Source organism: Podarcis raffonei, chromosome 6 (assembly GCF_027172205.1).
Source record: "Podarcis raffonei isolate rPodRaf1 chromosome 6, rPodRaf1.pri, whole genome shotgun sequence".
Classification (NCBI taxonomy): Eukaryota; Metazoa; Chordata; class Lepidosauria; order Squamata; family Lacertidae; genus Podarcis; species Podarcis raffonei.
In genome coordinates this window covers 7,082,577-7,105,820 of record NC_070607.1, presented here as the reverse complement: position 1 = coordinate 7,105,820, position 23,244 = coordinate 7,082,577, and the positions used below count along the sequence as shown (strand labels likewise).

The 23,244-nt window shown below is 48.0% G+C and overlaps 1 protein-coding gene across 1 annotated transcript; it reads right to left on the bottom strand.

Annotated features, from left to right (window-relative positions):
- Positions 1 to 2,020: 2,020 nt before the first annotated feature.
- LOC128415090 (podocin-like) lies at positions 2,021 to 13,052 on the bottom strand. The gene is made up of 6 exons (XM_053390960.1): positions 12,983 to 13,052; positions 9,745 to 9,887; positions 7,712 to 7,915; positions 6,773 to 6,828; positions 4,207 to 4,285; positions 2,021 to 2,476 (listed from the first exon to the last, which is right to left on the bottom strand). The coding sequence occupies exons 1-6, from the start codon at positions 13,050 to 13,052 to the stop codon at positions 2,204 to 2,206; spliced, it is 825 nt and encodes a 274-aa protein (XP_053246935.1). The 3' UTR covers positions 2,021 to 2,203.
- Between the last annotated feature and the right edge of the window lie 10,192 nt (positions 13,053 to 23,244).

Below are 23,244 nucleotides of genomic sequence, written 5' to 3'. Positions count from 1 at the left end.
CCCACTAAAATTGTTAAAGGAAGAAAGGAAATTTGCACATTCAGATTATATTTTTTATTATTATTATTATTACTTTTAAAAATATAATAGGCTGCTTTTCAGCCCAGAGTCTCCAAGGGTGATGTTACAAAGTTCACATAATATCAGAGCACATAAAAACCACAAAAATACTAAAACAAGTAGCAGTGAGGCTGTCAATAAGAACAGCAGACAAAATTTACCATTCTAAAAGCTCTTAGCAAGAGCTGATCAAGTAAGAAGGTTCCACCTGGCCCTGAATATACCTCGGATTTAGCACATGTTAGATGAATTTGTTGACTAGCTTGAGTTTATTCTTTTGCAGAATTTGCCGTTTTGTGTTCAAAGGTTTTCTTCTGTTTTGATGGGAACAACAGAACAGAACAAGGGCTAAGCTCAAGTTGTGTTTGTGAGGAAGCGCCACTCCGGTCCTCCTGTGTTTTCCTTGCGCTCAGTAGAAACCACCCATTTGTTTTTTTGCTCCTTCCACTAAATCGTCTCTACTGAGTCTGAGACTCTTGGGCTGCTGATGGAACTGCCAGCCTGCTTTGTCCAGGCCCAGCCCAATCCTTGTCCCTCTGCTGAAAGAGACACAGATGGTGTCCCACCTCTGTTGGCTTTAATGATAGACGGGAAGGGAGGGCTACTCCCTCAGCCAATTAACAATTAAAGCAAACAGACAGCAAAGAGCTTTCGCAGCAAGTTCCCAAACTTCGTTTGTGCTGTGCTGCTCACTTTCGCTCTGTGAACTGCCTCAGGCAGGACACACCATTTTCAGGCCCAAGGAGGTGGGAGGACTGGCCTTAAGCTTCTTGCGCTCCACCACCAACACTTCTTCTCTTCGTATCTTGCAATGGTACCTGCCTTTCGAAATAGGGGCAAGGAATGGAATGACTAGAGAACAAGAACGCCCAACGGGTGAGCTTATTATCCAGCCCTTCATCCAAGATGTTAAAAGGAAACATGCATTAACTTTCTCTGTCCCTGTTGTTGTTTAGTCATTTAGTTGTGTCCGACTCTTTGTGACCCCCTGGACCAGAGCACGCTGGGCACTCCTGTCTTCCACTGCCTCCCGCAGTTTGGTCAGACTCATGTTCGTAGCTTCAAGAACACTGTCCCACCATCTCATCCTCTGTCGCCCCCTTCTCCTTGTACCCTCCATCTTTCCCAACATCAGGGTCTTTTCCAGGGAGTCTTCTCTTCTCATGAGGTGGCCAAAGTATTGGAGCCTCAGCTTCAGGATCTGTCCTTCCAGTGAGCACTCAGGGCTGATTTCCTTAAGAATGGATCAGTTTGATCTTCTTGCAGTCCATGGGACTCTCAAGAGTCTCCTCCAGCACCATAATTCAAAAGCATCAATTCTTCGGCGATCAGCCTTCTTTATGGTCCAGCTCTCACTTCCATACATCACTACTGGGAAAACCATAGCTTTTACTATACGGACCTTTGTTGGCAAGGTGATGTCTCTACTGAGCAATTATGACTGGTTCAGGGTCACCCAGTGAGCTTTTCAGCAGAATAATAATTTGACCTCGGTATTGGATTTTAACTGGGAATAATATCACATGGGGGTGGTTAGATACCTAGCAATGTGCATCTAAAAATATAATGTGGAAAGAAACAAATACACATTTGAAAAAACGGGGCTGGGATGCACTCCCCGCACACAGCTAGGACTGGCTGCAATTCCCTGTTTTATACACTTGGTGGCAAAGCAGTTGCCCTCATCATATGTAGCCCAGCTGCTGACCTCTTAGTTCAGGAGTTTAAAAGTTTAAGCAGATTTAATTACAGGGGGCCCAATAGAGGATAAACCATGACTACATCAGCTAGTTTGAAATGCAGATTATTCTGCCGAATTCCTGTAGTGGAGTGGCAAAATGTTTTCAGACCAAGGGCCACATTGCCTCATAAGCGGCCTCCAAGGGACCGCATTCTAGTAGTGAATGGGGCCCAGGGCAAAAGCAGGCAGAGCAATTTTGCCTTCATCCAGTAGGCAAACATCCCCTACACAGACTAACATCCCCTCTCTCACCCTCCATCCAGGTGAGTTCAAGGGCACATTTCAGCCAGGCAGAAACACTTCAGGGGGTGCAAAGCAGGTGGGTATGAATTATGGACTAGGCAGTGGGTTATGGCCTGAGGAGCTGCACAGAGAGGCGTAGATGCTTCACCTGGCTTAGTACTACAACATGGGGGAATCCTTTGCCTTTGGAGCCTCTGGGTTGCTGGCGACATCTGAAGAGCGGTTGCAGCCTGTGGATTTCATGTTGTCTCCTGATGAAGGATTCATGAGGTCAAGGGGGAAAGGAAGAATAAAGGTGGATGGCTTCTCTGCAGACAGGCTTTGCAGCATGTGAAGGTAGCGGAGCTGGAGGGCGGCTGGTGTGTGGGAAAGCACCTCTGCTGCCACCTTCAGCAATTCGGAAGCAGCCTTTTCTCCTTCAGCAGCTATGACCTAGAACACAAGGTATTTAGAAGATCTTCCTTTGGGGCAGGAGGCAACAAAGTTTTGCTCAGAGTAGACCCCTTGATATCAATGGGGCTAACTTTGATGTGTTCAATAATCTCAATGGGTCTACCCTGAGTAAAACTTTGTTGAGTACCGCCCGTGGTTCCTTCCACAATGGTGCCCTTCAGTGTTGTAGAAGCAATGCTGTTCGTCAGCTAACGAAAACAGGTTCTGCACAGCACTTAAAATAGTGCTACATTGAATGCTCACCCTCAAGGCCAAAAACCACCTCTAATGTTTCCTCAGAAGCAAGTTCAACTGAGTAAAAGCCCTCCAGTGTTAATTAAATACTACTTATGTGCAGGTTCGGGACGCGGGTGGCGCTGTGGGTAAAAGCCTCAGCGCCTAGGGCTTGCCGATCGAAAGGTCGGCGGTTCGAATCCCCGCGGCGGGGTGCGCTCCTGCTGCTCGGTCCCAGCGCCTGCCAACCTAGCAGTTCAAAAGCACCCCCGGGTGCAAGTAGATAAATAGGGACTGCTTTATAGCGGGAAGGTAAACGGCGTTTCCGTGTGCAGCTCTGGCTTGCCAGAGCAGCGATGTCACGCTGGCCACGTGACCCGGAAGTGTCTGCGGACAGCGCTGGCCCCCGGCCTCTTGAGTGAGATGGGCGCACAACCCTAGAGTCTGTCAAGACTGGCCCGTACGGGCAGGGGTACCTTTACCTTTATGTGCAGGTTCTGGGTGTTTGTTTCTTCCTGAGGTAATTTCCTCTTAGTCAGCATTTGTTCCTAGTCGGAGGAGGGCAGGGATAAGTGATTTATTTCCTTGCATTTTTTTCTTTTTTAGTAAAATAGCACTGTTTTCCTATAAAAAAATTTAAAAATGGCGGGGGGGGGGGATAATGAAAAGAAACTTGTAATTAATTCCTACCACAGGGGAACAACTGGCTTTTAAAGGACAGCATCCGGACAATATCTTATTCAAGTGGCAGCCCATAATCCCCTGTCAATGGATTTGGATTTTCCCAATCTCTGGATAATCTATTAAAGGAAGAAAAGTCAATATAAAGTCACTTATTACCTGACTTTATATTGGATGTTTTGAAGTGTGTTACATGTGGTGATATTTTCCTGGGTCCCACATCGCTTCAATTTCCATTTTGTTTCTGACAGCCCAAAGGAAAGCATGCAGGGTTAGCGTGGAAGAAATTTATTTCATTCTTGTGCTGCGTAGAATTGAAAAAGTCTGGAGCTTCCATTCCCCAGTGCAGCTCCCAAACAGCCTTCATGTTGTACCTCCTCCATCTCTTAGGTTTCCAGCCAAAGGAAATGGATTTACATTAAGTAAATTAACTAGTGCAAACAAGAAGGGCTCATTGCTTTAGATCAGGCATCCTCAAACTAGGCCCTCCAGATGTTTTGGGACTACAGTTCCCATCATCCCTGACCACTGGCCCTGATAGCTAGGGATGATGGGAGATGTAGTCCCAAAACATCTGGAGGGCCGAGTTTGGGGGTGCCTGCTTTAGATTAACAAGAGCTGGATAACCAACAGAATTAGTTTTGACCAGTGACCCACTCCCATGTGCTGCGAGATGCAGGCAGAACCATGGCCAAGGCTTGTCTGATTAGACCTGAAGAGAAGCAAGCTTGGGAGGACAGCATCTCTCTCCCATAGCTCCCTCCTGCCCATAGCTTCCAGTAATAGAAACATGACGTGTCAGTGTATTGCCTTACCCTCACTTTGGCCTGTCTCTGGGCTTCGGCTTGTGCAGCCAGTGACTCCGGAAGCTCCGTTGGCAACCGCACATCTTTACTGAAATTAATGAAATCTGGGACTGCAGACCCAAACCAGAAACAGCATACAGTCATACCTCATGTTACGTTTGCTTCATGATACGTTTTTTCAGGGTGTGTCCTGCAGCGACCCGGAAGGGGTTACTTCCGGGTTTCACCACTCGCGCATGCACAGAAGCGCTAAATTGCACTTCGCGCATGCGCACAAACACCAAATCGCACTGCGCACCTGCACAGATACGGTGCTTCAGGTTGCGGGATTTTCATGTTGGGAACGGGCCTCTGGAACGGATCCCGTTTGCAACCAGAGGTACCACTGTAAATGATTTTCTGTTTAAGAACGCAAGAAGAGCCTGGCTGCTGGATCAGACCAATGGCCTATCTAGTCCAGCACCCTGTTCTCACAGGGCCAACCAGATGCCGGTGGGAAGCAGGACCTGAGCATGGCAGCACTCTACCCACCTGTGATTGCCAGCAGCTGGTATGCAGAGGGTGGAGGGGAAATATAGCCACTGTGGTTAGTACAGTGGTACCTCGCCAGACGAAATTAATTCGTTCCGCGCGTTTTTTCTTCTTGCGAGTTATTTGTCTTGCGAAGCACGGTTTCCCATAGGAATGCATTGAAAATCAATTAATGCGTTCCTATGGAAACCGCTTGCCGGGCTGGCGGTGTGGAGAAGGGCTTTTCTCCCCACCGCAAGCCTTCAGAACAGGTCCGGGAACAGAGGAGAAGGCGCGCAGCGCTTCTCTGTTCCCAGGGCTTGCGGTGGGAGGAGGGTTTTTCCTCCCCACCGCCAACATTCAGAACAGCATTCTGAATGTTGGCAGTGGGGAGGAAAACCCTCCTCCCACCGCAAGTCTTCAGGACAGGTCCGGGAACAGAGGGGAAGGTGCGCTGCGCTTCTCCTCTGTCCCTGGACCTGTTCTGAAGGCTGGCGGTCCACCGCCAGCCTTCAGAACAGCCTTCCGAAGGCTGGCGCGGGGAGGAGGTCTCTCCGCCCCACCGCCAGCCTTCGGAGCAGCCTTCCGAAGGCTGGCGGCAGGAGGAGGTCTCTCCGCCCCACCGCCAGCCTTTGGAAGAGCTCCGGGGACAGTGGGGAAGACGCGCTGTGCTTCCCCGCTGTCCCCGGAGATTTCCCTATGGGCTTTCATCTTGCGAAGCAAGCCCATAGGGAAATTCGTCTGGCGAAGCACCTGGAAAAACGGAAAACTCTTTCTTCTTGCGAGTTTTCCATCTTGCGAGGCATTCGTCTTGCGAGGTACCACTGTACAACAATTTAGCTCAGGAAGGAAACTTTGTACTACATCAGGGGGAAATGAGTGCTAGCTATAAGCATGCCTACATGGTTGGCTGGCCAACTGGCCAGCTAGTTACCAGGTTAAATGGGACCTTTGTCTTGGGTGCCAGCTGAAAAGCCAGTCACCGGCTGAATATCCCTCTCATTGCCACTCCTGAGTGGGCCTACTCTAGCGACATTTACGTTGGCAGTGCGATGTATCCCTGTGTCAGATTCGTTCTCATTTGTTCTGTCAGGAAAGCGGACATTTGCCATTGATGTAGGAATGTCCTGAAGAAGTTTTAAATTGCCCTAGGATGTCCTCCATGGCTGCATAAATACACAAACACTTCCCATAGCTCTGGAATCAAGAACCTGTTGCCCTCCCACTTTTGCTGGACTCTGGCTCCCACCAACCCAATAAAATCTCAGCTTTTTTCATCCTGTTCCACTTCCCCAGCAGGATTGCAGGAGCAGCGGAAAACTGACAGACCAGGAAGGCTGAGCAATACATCTGGTTCACAGCTGCCTTTTCTGGATGGCGCCAAACTGATTCAGTGCTGGGATCAGGACAGGAGGCAATCCTTATTCTGCCCTCACTGTGATCAGTGAGAAGACACCCAAGGCTGCCTTGCTGCCAGAAGGGATGGGAGTAATAGGCCAGAGCCCTTCCTTCCCCGCTCTTGGTGCAACATTTTCCCTACCCATGGTTTAAAGGGCCCAAAAAGGCTACAGGTGGGGCTGTGGAGCCAATTGCCACCTGGCACCCTTGCCTTGAGTATATCATAGCAAAATGGGAGCTCCTCAAAATTTTAGTCCAAGGTGACTCTAAACAAATGGAGAGTTGGTCAGCTGTAGCCTTTCTGGCCATATGTAGATCCATAAAACTGCAGGAACGGGGTACCTTTTGGTGCTCTCAGCTGCCAGTTTTTAAGCAGCTCCTCTTACATTTCTGGTCATTGAAATCAACCCAGCCATGTCAAAACAGATGGGCAAAGAGCTAGCTGTGCCCCTGCGAGAGACAGCAGCAGAAGGATCAAGGAGGAGGCCCACAAAATGGTGGCTTGTACCAGGGTGACCCCTGTGCCCAGGGATTGTTCAAGGGGAGAAATAACAAAAACTGATTACACTCGTAGGGGCGGCATTAACAATAGTGAAAGGTCTCGGAGACTCCTCTCCTGATATTTTGTCACCTAATTATTTCTGCAGATCTCACATTTCATACCTACATTTCTGTCCTTTCCACCTTGATCCCCCACTGACAGGTGATGGCGTCCACAGCCACCTGCAAAAAAAGTGTCTTCTTATTGGGAGCAGTTTTATATGATGGATGAGCAACTTAAAAATGCAAAAACAGCGGTGTCCTAACATTTCCAGTGAGAAGTGCTCTAGTAGTGATGGCTTTCTCCATGATGCAAACCAAGGAGTAAAGCTACCCTGAGTTAGGTGAGCAAAGAGCTGTTCAGTAAAGGATTACAGCTTTTTCAAAAAGGTTCCCTTTTCTCCGTCTTGGCTACTAGCTGATTTAAGTCAATCCTTAATTTGTCAGATTCCTTTCTATAGTTACCTAAACTGGAGCAAAGTCTATTACCTTTTGTCTCCCCAAACCTAACTGCCAATCATTTACTGGGCCACTTAAAGGTCTACTATGAGAGGGAGAAAAAGGCCTCTCTAGCCACTCACTTCACTAAAAGGGCATGCAGTTAATCTTATGTTTATAAATTTGTCTCTGCCCTATCGACCAGAATAGACTAAGACAATGTGCAGTTCACAAAACAGTACATTTATCACCATGCTATTCAAAGCATCACTTTCTAGTTTCTGCAAGCTGTTCTTAAAGGTGCAGGAGACCACGGTAAGCTGGTTCACCTGGTCAGTTGGCAACCCTGTGTTTGGAGGCAGTATAATGTCTGGTTGCCTGTTGTTGTTTGAAAGGAAATGCTGCCCTGGGTGGATCTTGCAATGCAGTTCTGAGTTTACGTACTGTAAAGCCACTTTCAGGAAGGAGAAGGTGCCCAATGGCAAGGCAGAACCATTTCCCTCGTGTCCTTTCATTGGTTACCATACCATTTCCCCAGTTCTGCTTGTAGCAGCCACTGGGCAAGCCTCCCACTCTGTGTGATGGACTTCCCCACTATGTCATCCGTGCAGCGCTACAGCCAACCCACCTTTATCTCCTGGCTGATGCTCTTCCTCTCCATCAGGATATCTGTGAGCGACCGCTGTGCCAGAAAGCGCTTTGCGATGGTCTGCACGAGCAGCTGGATTGCCTTCGAGTGGTTGGCGAGGGTGGTCGTGACGAGTGTGGCATTCTCCATTCGGTAGTAACAGATGGTATCTATTTCTAGACTTGCCATGTCCTTGGTTATGGTCTAGGGCAAGCAGAAGGCATTGTGTGACCATCCAATAGAACAGGGGTCGGCAACCTAAGGCCCATGGGCCACAAGCAGCCCACGGGGTTCGTTCAACCGACAAGTCCCGGTGTGCCGCACTAAATGGGCGCAGTGCGGTGCGGGGATGGCACCAGAAATCACATTTGCGCATGCACTGGAAATCACGTCTGCGCAGACGCCAGAAATCGCAGGCGTGCGTACTTGCGCGCACAATCTAGCCCACGGAGGGATCTCTGCTGGAGTGAAGCAGCCCAGGTGAGTTAAACCTTGCCGACCCCTGCAATAGAATGTTATGAAAGCTGGGTGCCTGCCCCTCTCTATGCTTGAGTGGTGGCAAGAGCCCATGGGGTCCCAGGCACTCACCCAGGGTCTGCGTTCCTTTGGAGAATTGAAGACGCAGCAGAGACTGCTGTGGCTTTAAGAAGTATGGTTTATTCACCTATTCACACCTTCAGTCTGCCTGGAGGGAGTCCAGGTCTTACTGCACAGTCGTTTCAAGAGGGGTTTGTACCCCACAGCAGTGTGGCCCTGTAGCCCAAGGCATCTCTGCAGCCAGCCCCCTCCAAAGATGGATCTCAGCTCTTCTTCCTGCTTTTTCCTTCCCAGCAACCCTTGCTCAAAAATCCCTTTTCCTGTCCCCTCAAACACCCCATCACTTTGGTAACATCTCATTCTCCAGTGGCCCAACAACACCTTTTGTTCTTCACTAAGCCAGCCAGGCTGCTTTGTATAAGCCAGCCCAGGAATTCCCTGTCTGGCACAGCTCTGCAGCTTGTACTTTAACCCATATCCCAATTAATCAGAATCCTAGCATTTATTCATTCCTAGGGTTCTTGTTTTTTGGAGGGTCCCCCCAAATCTAGAACAATAAAGTACAGTTTTGCCAATGGAAAAATAACAGGAAATCTGATTCCAGCCCTGGGCTGGACTGAGCTGTTCTACGCACTGTATTTAAGCCTCACTTTCCCCCCCAAATTCCAGCCGTGAAAAGTTGAAAGTGCGGCTTAAATTTGCAACATTACAAAAAGGGGCTTTTACGGTACTGCTGCTGAAACAGACATACAGTAAAACAGAACGGGTGTCAGTGCCTACGGAATTTTAAGGGAGTGGCTTATATTCAGGTATTGTCTTTTTTCTCTCTCTCCCCCCCCCCCCGAATTTAAAGGTGCGGCTTATATTCAGGTGCAACTTATATTCAGGCCAATACGGTACAGTGGCACCTTGGTTTAAGAACAGTCCGGTTTAAGAACGATTTGGCTTACAAACTCCGCAAAACCGGAAATAGTGCCTTGGTTTGAGAACTTTCCCTCAGTCTAAGAATGAAATCTGAATGGTGGAAGGGCACCGGCGACGGGAGGTCTCATTATGGAAAGCGTGCTTCGGTTTAAGAACGGTTTTGGTTTAAGAATGGACTTTTGGAACGGATTAAGTTTGTAAACCGAGGTACCACTATATTAAATAAACATCAGACTGTGTAGATTCCTAACCTTCGCTGGAGATGTCAGGGAATGAACCTGGGATGTTCCGCATGCAAAGCAGATGTTCTGTCACTGATTTACAGCCTTCCTTTACGTTAAGTAATCCTACAACTGTCCCGTTAGGTAGATGAGTATAATTATTGTGGGGCTGGGGGTGAGGCTGAGTCAAATGGCTTGCCGAAAAGCAATGTAGTTCGTTCATAGCCATGGTGAGATTTGAACCCGGGGCTTCCTAATTAATTGGAATGGTGAACCTAAGTGAACTTTTACTGCATTTGCCTCCTGCAAAGAAGCTCCAAGAGCAGAAGGGGCAGACTGTGTCTCTCTTACCTCATAGAAAGGGATCTCCAAGGTTTTGAGGCGAAGGTCTATTTTGTGGTAGGTGTCCAAACACGGCAGGAAAAGGAATAATCCTGTTAGGAGAAAGAGAACAGCAGCACTTGCAAGCTGGATGGTGTAAATAAAGAAGAAAACTCACATTTCTTAGTGCAAAAGGTAATAGGCCTGGACTGACTAGGTAGAGAATCCAGCCTTTTTAGTTAGGCAGCAGTGCTTTTTTGGAACCTGAAGATATAGAACAGAGGTGTGTGTTGTTGTAAGAATTCTAAGGTCTCAAATAGGGAATAAATATTCATAAATGCACACATATCTAAATATATATAAACCATGTATCTGAAATAGCATGGAGAGAGCAATCCTGAAGCCATTTTGACTCTCCCAGTGACCTCAGATAGTCCTCTGCAGGAAGGGAGGCAAATGGGGAAGGCCTCCCCATTGTCTTTTTGCTTCTGCATCCTGTCTTAAGGGCGTATTTGTGTCTGAATAGGGTGAGCCAGTGACCAGGATTCAGGAACTAAAGTATTAACCATCACAAAAGAATGGCCAGACTGCCCAGGTAATGCAGTCAGTGACCATTATCAGGTATCCTGGCAGACAGGATTTCTGCTGTAGACCGCCTCCTTCTGTGATGTATGTATGCTGATTTTGGGGTGGTCTTTGCCTAAGGGGGTTGGGCAATGTTAAAAGTACTTGCAGGTTCCTGCACATTTTTGTTCAGGGTCTCTTCCTCCTTGGTAGGAAGGGAGGGAACTTTGTTGCAACAGAAAAATAAATATCTGTCTTGCTTTCCACTGGATCCTGCCTCCATCCATTCTTCTCTGACCGATCATGGACTTAGGGGACTCGGGCAGCAAAAGCCAATCCCCAATTTTTACATCAGTGTGTGTGTGAGAGAGAGATTGATCGTGCATGTATAAACAGACACAGACACAAAAAATTTAGTTTTGGTGCTGTTTCTGTTCAAACAGGTTTCTGAAGTGCTACAAATCTGAACAGGAACAATGGGGAGATGTTCTGACAAACTTTCTGGCCTCCAGTTTCAGACTTGTTCAAAGGAACCTAAAGCTGTTTATTTTTCCAGCCCGTGGGGTAAATGCTGATAACTTTGATCTCCTTGCTGATAACCTTGATCTCAATTGTGTCTTTAATTGAGTTTAATTGACCCAACGTTGCTGGCTCATTCAGCAAAATTCTCTTTCTCATTCATCTGTCTAACAATCCTGAGTCATGATTGTCCTATTTCTTATATTTATAATGAGTGTTATTTGCCCTGAAGAAACTAGTGGTTTCTTGGGCCCCATAATGGACTCACATTAGTGACTGGGCATCGTCTGTTCTGCCTGGTCTCTTCATCCAAGCACTCTCCCTAAACCGTGCTTGGAGAAGGCCCCATGTGACATTTGGCAGTGAAAAAACTATGTTTCACAGCACCCCACAATATGAGCCCTCAACACCCTTACCTGCAGGGTAAAGATTTCGCCAAAAATATGACATTATCCGATTAACTCCAAAGCGGTGCCAAACTCCAGGAAGAGCCCATGTAAAAATACGTTTCACAGCTCCCCCCCCCCAAAAAAATGAGCCATCAGCACACTAAACAGTAGTTTCAAGATTTCGCCAAAACTCTGGGGTTGTCCGACTAACTCCAAAGCAGAGCCATATGCTGTAACAAGGCCCCATGCAACATTTGGCAGTGAAAACACTATGTTTTCCTGCACCCCACAAAATCAGCCCTCGGCGCCCTAACCCTCAGGATCAAGATTTTGCCAGATATCACAACTGGAGAGAGACCTGTTGCATAATGTAAAAGTGCTGTGTAAAATGTCTAAGATATTACAGGAAAGGGATTCCTGCGCCGAGCACTGGCAAAATGGCCCGTGCAATGTTTAGCAGTGAAAACCGCACGTTTCACAGCGCCCCACAAAATGAGCCTTTGGCGCTCTAACCGAAAACCTGACGTCATCCGATTAACTCTAAAGCAGCGCCAAACTGCGGAAAATGGCCCCCTGCAACATTTGGCAGTGAAAATAGATATATAAAAGTCAGTGCTTTCTACGGTTCAGCCATCAGGTGTAGCAATGCACAAAGATTAAAACCACGATAGCCAGCTCTGAAAAGCAGGGGTGGCTTGTGTTTTCTGAGGCATGGCCATGAGGCTTGGAGTTAATGATTTGTAACACATCACAGTCATGTTGACACCATGAATCATGTTGACACGATTTAGCGTTTCTACGCATGCGCGAGTGGCGAAACATGGAAGTAACCCTTTCCGGTACTTCTGGGTCGCCGCGGGACCCAACCTGAAAAAGGGTAACATGAAGCAAACGTAACATGAGCTATGACTGTACTGGAAGAAGCAAAGATCACCAGTGTTGAAGCAATGATTCTTCAACATCAACTTCATTGGACTGGTCATGTTGTGTGGATGCCTGATTATTGTCTTCCAAAGAAACTACTCTATTCCAAACGTTAAAATGAAAAGCGTAATGCTAGTGGTCAACAAAAGAGGTTTAAAGACTCTATCAAGGCAAATCTTTAAAAATGTAGTATAAACACCGACAACAGGGAAACACTAGCCTGCGAGTGCCCCAATTGGAGAACAGCTTTTACCAACCAAAGGTGTCATGTGCTTCGAAGACGCTCAAACTCAGGACGAAAGGAAGACATGTGCTAAGAGGAAGGCACGCTTGGCAAACCCTCACAGTGATCAACTCCTGCCCGGAATCCAATGTCCCCACTGTGGAAGGATGTGTGGATCCAGAATTGGCCTCCGCAGTCACTTACGGACTCACTGTTAAGACCGGGTTCGCGGAAGACAGTATTACTCGGCAACAAATGATCACCAAAGAAGAACAGTATTTGAAAGAATGGATTCCATATACAGTGGTATCTCAGGTTAAGAACTTAATTCGTTCTGGAGGTCTGTTCTTAACCTGAAACTGTTCTTAACCTGAAGCCCCACTTTAGCAAATGAGGCCTCCCGCTGCTGCCATGCCGCCGGAGCACGATTTCTGTTCTCATCCTGAAGCAACTTTCTTAACCCGACATATTATTTCTGGGTTAGCAGAGTCTGTAACCTGAAGCGTATGTTAACCCGAGGTACCACTGTATCATTGAATTTGTCCATGGCAAGTCTGCGTTTATCTGCAGGTTGTTCAGATGTGGTGAGTTTGTAGAAGTCTTCAATCCAATCATAGAAGGGAGACGCATTTTTATTTTTCCAACTCACCAGTATCTGTCTTTTTGCTTTGGTAAGGGCACAGAGAGTCCACTCGTATTGCCCCTTTGTCAGCTTCCATGTGCTGGGTGTATAATTCGAAAGGATATTTTGCTCGATAAAGGTACATTTGGCCTCAGCGATGGGAGTCCAGCAATGAATCATTTAGCCAGTGCAATGGAGGAGGAAGAGGTTGAAAATGCGAGACTTACTGGCACCTGTAGCAGCAGCAGCAGCTGGAGCGTGGCCTGCAGTGCCACCTGGTGGCCCAACTCAGAACATCCATGCCCATCACAGATGTAAAGCTTAAAGCATGTGTTACAGAAACCCAACTGTTTCGCCTGGTAATGGCGACAGTTCCAAAAAGAAGCATTTGGCAGAAGTGTCTGTGCTCTGGGCAGCCGTTCTGTTCTAACCACAACTCCCTGCAGTTACTGACTGGCTACCAGCTGAGCCAAGCTGCCAATCGCAGAATCTGGGAGAGCAATCCGGGTTGGATTTGACCAGGAGTCAGCAAACCTTTTCAGCAAGGGGCGAGTCCACTGTCCTTCAGACCTTGGGCGGGCGGACTATATTTTTTTGGGGGGGGGGGAATGAATGAATTCCTATGCCCCACAAATAACCCAGAGATGCATTTTAAATAAAAGCACACTTTCTACTCATGCAAAAAGACCAGGCAAGACAATTAACCCAGAGATGCATTTTAGATAAAAGGACACATTCTACTCATGTAAAAACACGCTGATTCCTGGACCGTCAGATTTAGAAGGCAATTGGGCCAGATCCGGCCCCCTGGGCCTTAGTTTGCCTACCCATGTACAGTGGACGCTTGAGTTGCGAACGTGATCCGTGTGGGATGCACGTTCGCAACCCGCAGCATTCGCAACCCACAGTGGCGCATCTGCACATGCGCGGGTTGCAATTAGGCACTTCTGTGCATGCGCAAAGTGTGATTTAGCACTTCTCTGCATGCGCGACCCCAAAAAGCCGGAAGCGACTCGTTCCGGTACTTCTGTGTTTCGGCTGGTCCGTAACCTGAAAAAACACAACCTGAAGCATCTGTAACCCGAGGTATGATTGTATTTGACTCTTTATTGCAAGAGTCAAAGGCAGGACAAGGGAGACAAGCGATGCCAAAGGACGTCAGAAGACCTGGAGGTAGCAGGTAGCATGGCAAAGGGCATTCCCCACCTCAGGAGGGGCTGGCATTGTAGCACCCTGCTTGTGCTTAATGCTTAGCTGGAATGAAATATTCAACGCAGCAATAGAGAAATTAAAATAATAATTTATTTGTCAGACAAATAAATGAGAGACACAGTGGTATATGGTTACCAAAACTCTGCCCTTCCAGCCCTGATGGCCAGCACTTATATTCCCTCAGCCCAGCCCCCTTGCTCCTCCTTTGGCTGCCTCTGTCCAATCAGCCTGGTTGAAATTCCTATTGGCTGTTTGCTAGAACCAATCATAAAAGATACACCCATTTCCTATTACCTTTTATGGGAGACAAAGAGCTATATTTCCTTCTATCTATAAATGGCAAATAAATAGTCATATATCTTACATTTGCCTCAACAAGGCACCTTAATTACCAGCTCACCTCTTGCCCTCCTTGCCCTATTGCCCTCCAAAACAGATGGCTAATGGTTTTAAATTTTTATTTTAAACAGAGGTCAGAGATCTTGGGTTCACATTCTCACGCATCATCAATGAAAGATCTCCTTCTTTGGAGGTCTTTAAGCAGAGGCCTGACAACCATATGTCAGGAGTGCTCTGATGGTGTTTCCTGCTTGGCAGGGGGTTGGACTCGATGGCCCCTGTGGTCTCTTCCAACTATATGATTCTATGATTCTATGAAATAAGAATCTAACATAAGAATCTAACATTTCTTACTTTCTAAATCCTTTGCATAATTACATTTAAGCCAATATATTTCATACATTAACATATATAGCTTTTTAGAAGGAAACTTAGTAAGAACACTTTCCAAAGCAACCCCCCTTTTCCTGGCCAACTGCTTTTTCTGAAAGCAACTTCTTCAATTTACCCTTTAACCTTTGGCTCAAGTCTCTAATGGAAGATACATGGTATTATTATTTGTTAAACAATGAGTGCTTTTGCAGCTTGATTGTATTCTGTAATTTGTATGGTCAGTATGACCTTTTGCTCCCAGCCTGTAATTTTCTTTTTACAACTTTGAGAATTTTGGCTCCTGCTATAAATCAGGGGGCCCTTGTCCAGGAAGATAAACATATGCCAAACCCAGCTGGTCTTCTGCCTGGCATGAGAGATACAAACATTTGCAAATATATTTTTTAAGCTCATTTTAAAATACAGATCTTGATCTGATGCCTCAGCATGGCATCCTATGGGGCCACGTGCAAAAATGTACTAGCACTCTTACAACAACAACAATTTATTTATATGTCACCCGTCTGACTGGGTTGCCCCAGCCATTCTAGGATCTGAACACAGGGGGAGGGGGGGCGGCTATAAATAAGTCAGAAATTAGATTGTTTTAACAACAGAAAAAATCCCAAGGGAGCAGAAAAGTCTATTGACATGCATGACCATAGCTGCGCAGTTGTTATTGGGCCAGAGATGGAAAGAAGATAAAGTCGCCACCAGAGAAAAATGGCAGATCAAGTTGATGGACTAGGCCGAAATGGCAAAAATGACAAAAATGACTGGAAGAATCAGAAATCAGGAAAACCAAAGTTTTTATAAGGAATGGGGAAAATTTATAATCTATCTTAAAAACAATTGTAAACAGTTAAAATCGTTAGTGGGGTTGGAATAATGGTGAGCTTTGGATATACAGTTACAGATAGGTAGCCGTGTTGGTCTGCCATAGTCAAAACAAAAATTTTTTTTCCTTCCAGTAGCACCTTAAAGACCAACTAAGTTAGTTCTTCGTATGAGCTTTCGTGTGCTTTCGTGCATGCACACGAAAGCTCATACCAAGAACTAACTTAGTTGGTCTTTAAGGTGCTACTGGAAGGGGAAAAAAAATTTGTTTTGGATATACAGTAATGGAGATGGAAGAGATTTGGATTATTATAAAAGATGCAGGTGGAAAGGACTAGCAATAGGACCCACAAAGGGGAGGAGGGAAGTTCAGGAGATTCTGTGGAATCTTGTTTCTATTCAAGAAGCCGCCATCTAAAGAGCAAACTTTTCTGTGTGGGGTTGAGGGGCATGCAAAGTATCTCAGGGAGACAGGAGGCAATTAACTTCAATGGGAAGAAGGCCAGGGAGCTGTGGTTGCTTGCAACAGAATTATTTCTGTAAGGCCACCATTAAACAGCTCCTGAAAACGAAACACAAATAATCCCTTAGACTAGTTCAGTCATCGCTCAAGAAAGCTTTAAGTACCATTTGCTATTTATACAGCGCCTCAAGGAGTCGCAGTGGTTGTAACAGCAGGCAGAGGAGAAGCTGTGCCTGAAAGATCCAGCAACTACAGTGATACCTCAGGTTAAGGACTTAATTCGTTCCAGGGGTCTGTTCTTAACCTGAAGCACCACTTTAGCAAATGGGGCCTCCTGCTGCCGCTGCGCCGCCACTGCACAATTTCTGTTCTCATCCTGAAGCAAAGTTCTGAACCTGAGGTACTATTTCTGGGTTAGTGGAATCTGTAACCTGAAGCGTCTGAAACCTGGAGCGTATGTAACCTGAGGCACTACTGTATACATCTGGCAGAGAACAAGTTCTGGCCGGGTATGGCAAAGAGTTTCCCCAGCCACTCTGGGCGACTCCCAATCGAGTGTTAAAAACAATACAGCATCAAACATTAAAAACTTCCCTAAACAGAGCTGCCTTCAGATGTCTTCTAAAAGTTGTTTATTTCCTTCACATGTGATGGGAGGGCATTCCACAGAGCGGGTGCCACTACCGAGAAGGCCTCTGCCTGGTTCCCTGTAGCCTCACTTCTCGCAATGAGGGAACCGCCAAAAGGCCCTCGGTGCTGGACCTCAGTGTCCGGGATGAACGATGGGGGTGGAGACGCTCCTTCAGCTATACAGGACCAAGGCTCTTTAAGGCTTTCAAGGTCAGCACCAACACTTTGAATTGTGCTCGGAAACGTACTGGGAGCCAATGTAGGTCTTTCAAGACCGGTGTTTTGTGGTCCCGGCAGCCGCTCCCAGTCACCAGTCTAGCTGCCGCATTCTGGAAAACTGATTGTCCCTCTGTCTGTCTGTGCCTGTCTGTCTGTCTGTCTGTCTCTCTCACACACTCACACAGACACAGTCACACACACACACACACACATGCATCATGGAAGCAATAGTGGGAAGTTTCCCACTTTCCTTTGTTCAGGCTTACTCCACACTACAGAGGTTTGACATCAGCCCCAGTGCCAGAACTGTGCTCACTTTTGTGCACACACACTCGCTTCGTCTAATGTGGGTTAAACCACAGAGCCTAGGGCTTGCCGATCAGGTGGTCAGCAGTTTGAATCCCCGCGATGGGGTGAGCTCCCGTTGCTCGGTCCCAGCTCCTGCCAACCTAGCAGTTCGAAAGCATGTCAAAGTGCAAGTAGATAAATAGGTACCGCTCTGTCGGGAAGGTAAACGGTGTTTCCGTGCGCTGCTCTGGTTCGCCAGAAGCGGCTTAGTCATGCTGGCCACATGACCCGGAAGCTGTGGCTCCCTCAGCCAGTAAAGCAAGATGAGCGCCGCAACCCCAGAGTCGGTCACAACTGGACCTAATGGTCAGGGGTCCCTTTACCTTAAATCTGCACATGACTTTTGCAAAGTGTGCAAGAAGCCATAGAGAAGGAGGGAGGCTTGGAATAAAGAGCTTTGAGAGGTTGGAGAGTGTCTCCGTGCCTAGGTTTTTTGTTTTTTTATATATAATAAATGTTTATTAGGATTTTACAAAACATAGAAATCATACAATCACATAAATCAAACAATCACATACATCAAAACAGAAAACAGAAAATACACACTTAGTAAAGAAAAGAAAACAGAAAAATCCACTTTTAAGTTTCAAGGTTCTATATCCCTCTTTCCTGACCTCCTCACATCTCTCTTTTTTGTGTTCCTCTTTATTCCGTCAAATTCAGCAAATTCTAACCCTCTTTCAAACCTCATTTATAATTATATGTTCCCTCTTATTATGTCTCTAATTTCCCTTATCTTGGTCCTTTACTCCACCTTATATACTTTAACATAATATTATTCTAGTCATACCCCCCCTTCTCTTTTTTAAGATTCTTTTTTCATAGCTCTTTTAACCATATCCCAAATGCCATGTTACCTTCACATCCCACATCATTTTAACATTCAAACATTTTACAATATTTCTGTAGATAATCCTTGAACTTTTTCCAATCCTCTTCCATAAACTCTTCTCCCTGGTCACGGATTCTGCCGGTCATTTCTGCCATCTCCATGTAGTCAATCACTTGCATCTGCCACTCTTCCACGGTGGGTAAATCTTGTGTCTTCCAATATTTAGCGAGAAGTATTCTTGCTGCTGTTGTTGTGTACATGAAAAATGTTCTGTCTTTCTTTAAAAGACTCCCCTGTGAGTGTCTGAGGGCCCTGCTCTTGCCACTTACCATCTGGCCTGGGGCGGGGTCTGAAGCCTCAAAAGGACTGCCCTGCTGCCCAGGAGGACTCCCCTGTGAGTGTCTGAGGGTCCTGCTCCTCCCTGCCACTTACCATCTGGCCTGGGGTGGGGCCTGAAGCCTCAAAAGGACTGCTCTGCTGCCCAGGAGGACTCCCCTGTGAGTGTCTGAGGGTCCTGCTCCTTCCTGCCATTTACCATCTGGCCTGGGGCGGGGCCTGAAGCCTCAAAGGACTGCTCGGCTGCCCAGGAGGACTCCCCTGTGAGTGTCTGAGGGCCCTGCTCTTGCCACTTACCATCTGGCCTGGGGCGGGGCCTGAAGCCTCAAAGGACTGCTCTGCTGCCCAGGAGGACTCCCCTGTGAGTGTCTGAGGGTCCTGCTCCTCCCTGCCACTTACCATCTGGCCTGGGGTGGGGCCTGAAGCCTCAAAGGACTGCTCGGCTGCCCAGGAGGACTCCCCTGTGAGTGTCTGAGGGTCCTGCTCCTTCCTGCCACTTACCATCTGGCCTGGGGCGGGGCCTGAAGCCTCAAAAGGACTGCTCTGCTGCCCAGGAGGACTCCCATGTGAGTGTCTGAGGGTCCTGCTCCTTCCTGCCACTTACCATCTGGCCTGGGGTGGGGCCTGAAGTCTCAAAAGGACTGCTCTGCTGCCCAGGAGGACTCCCCTGTGAATGTCTGAGGGCCCTGCTCTTGCCACTTACCATCTGGCCTGGGGCGGGGCCTGAAGCCTCACAAGGACTGCTCCTGCCACTATCTGGCCCAGGTGGGGCCTCACAGGGACGGTTGTTGCCACTGATGCTGCTACTGCCCAGGAGGACCCGGAGGGGTGCAGAGTTCTTTTTAACATGTTTTAAAATGTTCCTTTCCCTTTAGATTTTATATATGGGGGTGGGATGGATGTTTGGGTGGGCTTGGGAATTCGTTAGATTTTGATGAATTTGTAATTTTTGCAGTTTTTATTTGTATTTTTTTATTGTTTTCTGGGTTGTTTTGTTTTTTGTTTTTATTGTTTTAAGGTTTTATTGTTTTAGGCTGCGAAAGAATAACATTAATTGCCATCAATGGAGGCTACTATGAGGCTTGGGATTGCTACCGTGGAGGGGCGAGGGAGGTATGGCGGTGGGGGCAGATGTTATAGGCGAAGGGGATCGAGATATGGATATGCTCGTACCCCTTCCAATCTGCGCCTCATCCCGAGGGACGAGGGTAGGGCGAGCAAGGATTACTCACCTCCGTCACTGGTGCTGTGCAATGCCAGGTCTATAGGCAACATAACCGCCACCCTGCGAGATTTCTTTATCTCGCAGGGGGTCGACCTGGCTTGTGTGACGGAGACCTGGGTGCGCGAAGGGGCAACAGTTACCTTACGAGAGATGGCGCCTCCGGGTTTCTCCGTCCTCCACCAGTCACGGACCGTGGGCCGGGGGGAGGGGTGGCATTATTAATCCGGGAAGATTGTCCTTTCAGGGCTCTACCATCACCATCGATCCCCGGCATTGAATGTGTTGGCCTAGTGTGGGGCTCTGAGGAGAGCTTGGCTGTCTGGCTGGTGTACCGGCCACCTAGCGCACCAGCAGCCACCCTGTCAGGCCTATTGGAGGCGGTGGCCGGCTGGGCCTTGGAGTTCCCTAACCTATTGGTATTGGGGGACTTCAACATCCATGCTGATGCCACTCCCTCCTCACAGGCTCTGGACCTGGTGTCTTCCATGGCGACACTAGGGCTCTCCCAGTTTGTTTCGGGCCCCACACATCAAGCAGGCCACACGCTGGATTTGATCTTTGGTGTAGGTATAGATGTGATCATGTCTCCTTCGATGAAGGTGCCATGGTCTGATCACTACGCTCTGAAAGCCAGGATTGACTTTCCACCCCCACCCTGCTTAGGTGCCGAGCCGATTTGGGCTCGCCCGCAGAGGCTGATGGACCCTGACAGATTCCGCCAAGCCTTGCGGGACCTTGCTCCCCCTGGCGACTCATTGACTGAGCTTGTTGAGGGCTGGAATATCCAGCTCCTGGCAGCCATCGATGAGATCGCACCGAAGCGCCCTCTGCGACCCCGCAGAAACCGGGCTCCCTGGTTTACCGAGGAGCTCCGGAAAATGAAGCGGGACCTCAGACGGCTAGAGCGAGTATGGCGGGGTGCCCGCGACGGAGCCTCAAGAACATCTTATAGGGCTTTTATGAAAACCTACGAGATGGCGGTGAAGGCTGCTAAGAAGTCTTACTTCTCGGCCTCCATTGCATCCGCTAGCTCTCGCCCGGCGCAATTATTTAGTATAATCAGGTCTTTAACGTCCCTTGAAGGACAGCCAAATTTAAATAACAATTTGACACACGGCTGTGAGGCATTTGCGAGCTTTTTTGCGGAGAAGGTCTTGTTGCTCCGCCATGACCTCCCTGCCAATTTGGATACAATAAAGGAACTGGAGGCCCCTCGACTGTCCTCGGGTCCAGTATTGGACCACTTTGACTGGATATCCCCAGCCGATGTGGACAGACTCCTCCGAGCTGGAAAGCCCACCACCTGTCCTCTTGACCCGTGCCCGTCTTGGCTGATTAGAGCGTGTCCAGACGAGGTGCGGGCCCTCCTGGGGGATATCATCAATTTGTCCCTTGGCACGGGGACATTCCCAGGGGAACTGAAGGAGGCAGTGGTGCGCCCGCTCTTAAAGAAAACATCATTAGATCCTTTAGATCTATCCAATTACCGCCCGGTTTCGAATCTTCCGTTCCTGGGTAAGGTGATTGAGAGAGCGGTTGCTGAACAGCTTGGTGGGTTTCTGGATGAAACATCGGCTCTGGATCCATTCCAGTCTGGCTTCCGCGCTGGTCATGGGACCGAGACAGCTCTGGTTGCCCTAACAGATGATCTTCGTAGACAGCTGGATCGAGGCGGGTCGGGGCTGCTGATTCTTCTAGATCTGTCAGCAGCTTTTGACATGGTCGATCATGAACTTCTGGACCACCGCCTTGCCGACGTGGGGATTCAGGGCACAGTCCTTCAATGGCTGCGCTCGTTTCTCTCTGGTCGGGGACAGAGGGTGGCGCTTGGGGGGGAATTGTCATCGCGCCACTCCTTGGTGTGTGGAGTACCTCAGGGTGCAATACTCTCCCCAATGCTTTTCAACATCTTTATGCGCCCCCTCGCCCAGCTTGTCCGGAGTTTTGGGCTGGGTTGCCATCAGTATGCCGATGACACCCAACTCTATCTGTTGATGGATGGCCATCCTGACTCGGCCCCAGACACACTGACCAGATGTCTGGAAGCTGTGGCTGGATGGTTACGTGGGAGCCGGTTGAAGCTAAATCCTTCGAAGACAGAGGTCCTGTGGCTGGGACGGGACGATATGGGATTGGGGGGGCAACTCCCATCTCTTGCGGGGGCGCAGTTAGTGCCAGCACCGTCCGTTAAGAGTTTGGGTGTAATCTTCGACACCTCCCTTTCCATGGAGGCGCAGATTGCAGCTATAACAAAGGCGGCATTTTTCCATCTCCGCCAAGCTAAGCAGTTGGCTCCTTACCTCTCTCGCCCTGACCTAGCCACTGTGATCCACGCGACGGTCACCTCCAGACTGGATTATTGTAACTCGCTCTACGTGGGGCTGCCCTTAAGACTGACCCAGAAACTCCAGCGGGTGCAGAATGCTGCAGCGAGACTCCTTACGGGGTCTTCGCTGCGAGATCACATTCATCCGGTGCTATATCAACTGCACTGGCTCCCGGTGGAGTACAGGATCAGGTTTAAGGTGCTGGTTTTAACCTTTAAAGCCCTATACGGCCTAGGACCCTCGTACATACGGGACCGCCTCTCCTGGTATGCCCCACAGAGAAACTTACGGTCTTCAAATAAAAACATCTTGAAGGTCCCAGGCCACAGAGAAGTTAGGCTGGCCTCAACTAGAGCCAGGGCTTTTTCGGCTGTGGCTCCGACCTGGTGGAACACTCTGTCACAAGAGACTAGGGCCCTGCGGGACTTGACATCTTTCCGCAGGGCCTGCAAGACAGAGCTGTTCCGCCAGGCCTTTGGCCAGGGCACAGCCTGACTGCCTCCCTCGGCAATCTTCGCGGAGCTCTGGCCCAATGGTGGCCAGTGGCTTGAATTTAATTAATTTATAATGAATGATTTTAGAGTGTTGTTTGTGTTGTACTTTTGTATTGTTTTATTGTTGTTAGCCGCCCTGAGCCCAGCTTCGGCTGGGGAGGGCGGGATATAAATAAAATTTATTATTATTATTATTATTATTATTATTATAACACCAATTGGCCGACTATGCCCAAAAGAAAGGCCTCTGGTTTCTTTGCAAAGGTAAATTTAAGTACCTTCTTCAGTTCATTATAGATCATTTCCCAGTAAGCCTTAACCCTTGGGCAAGTCCACCAAAGATGAAAGAATGTTCCCTCAGCTTCTTTACATTTCCAACACTTGTTGTCAGGTAGGTGATAAATTTTTGCAAGCTTAACTGGGTTCATGTACCACCTGTAAATCATTTTCATAATATTCTCCTTTAAGGCTTTACATGCCGTAAACTTCATACCGGTGGTCCACAACTGCTCCCAGTCAGCAAACATAATGTTATGACCTATGTCCTGCGCCCATTTAATCATAGCTGATTTGACCGTTTCATCCTGTGTATTCCATTTTAACAGCAAGTTATACATTCTTGACAATATCTTGGTTTTAGGTTCTAACAATTCTA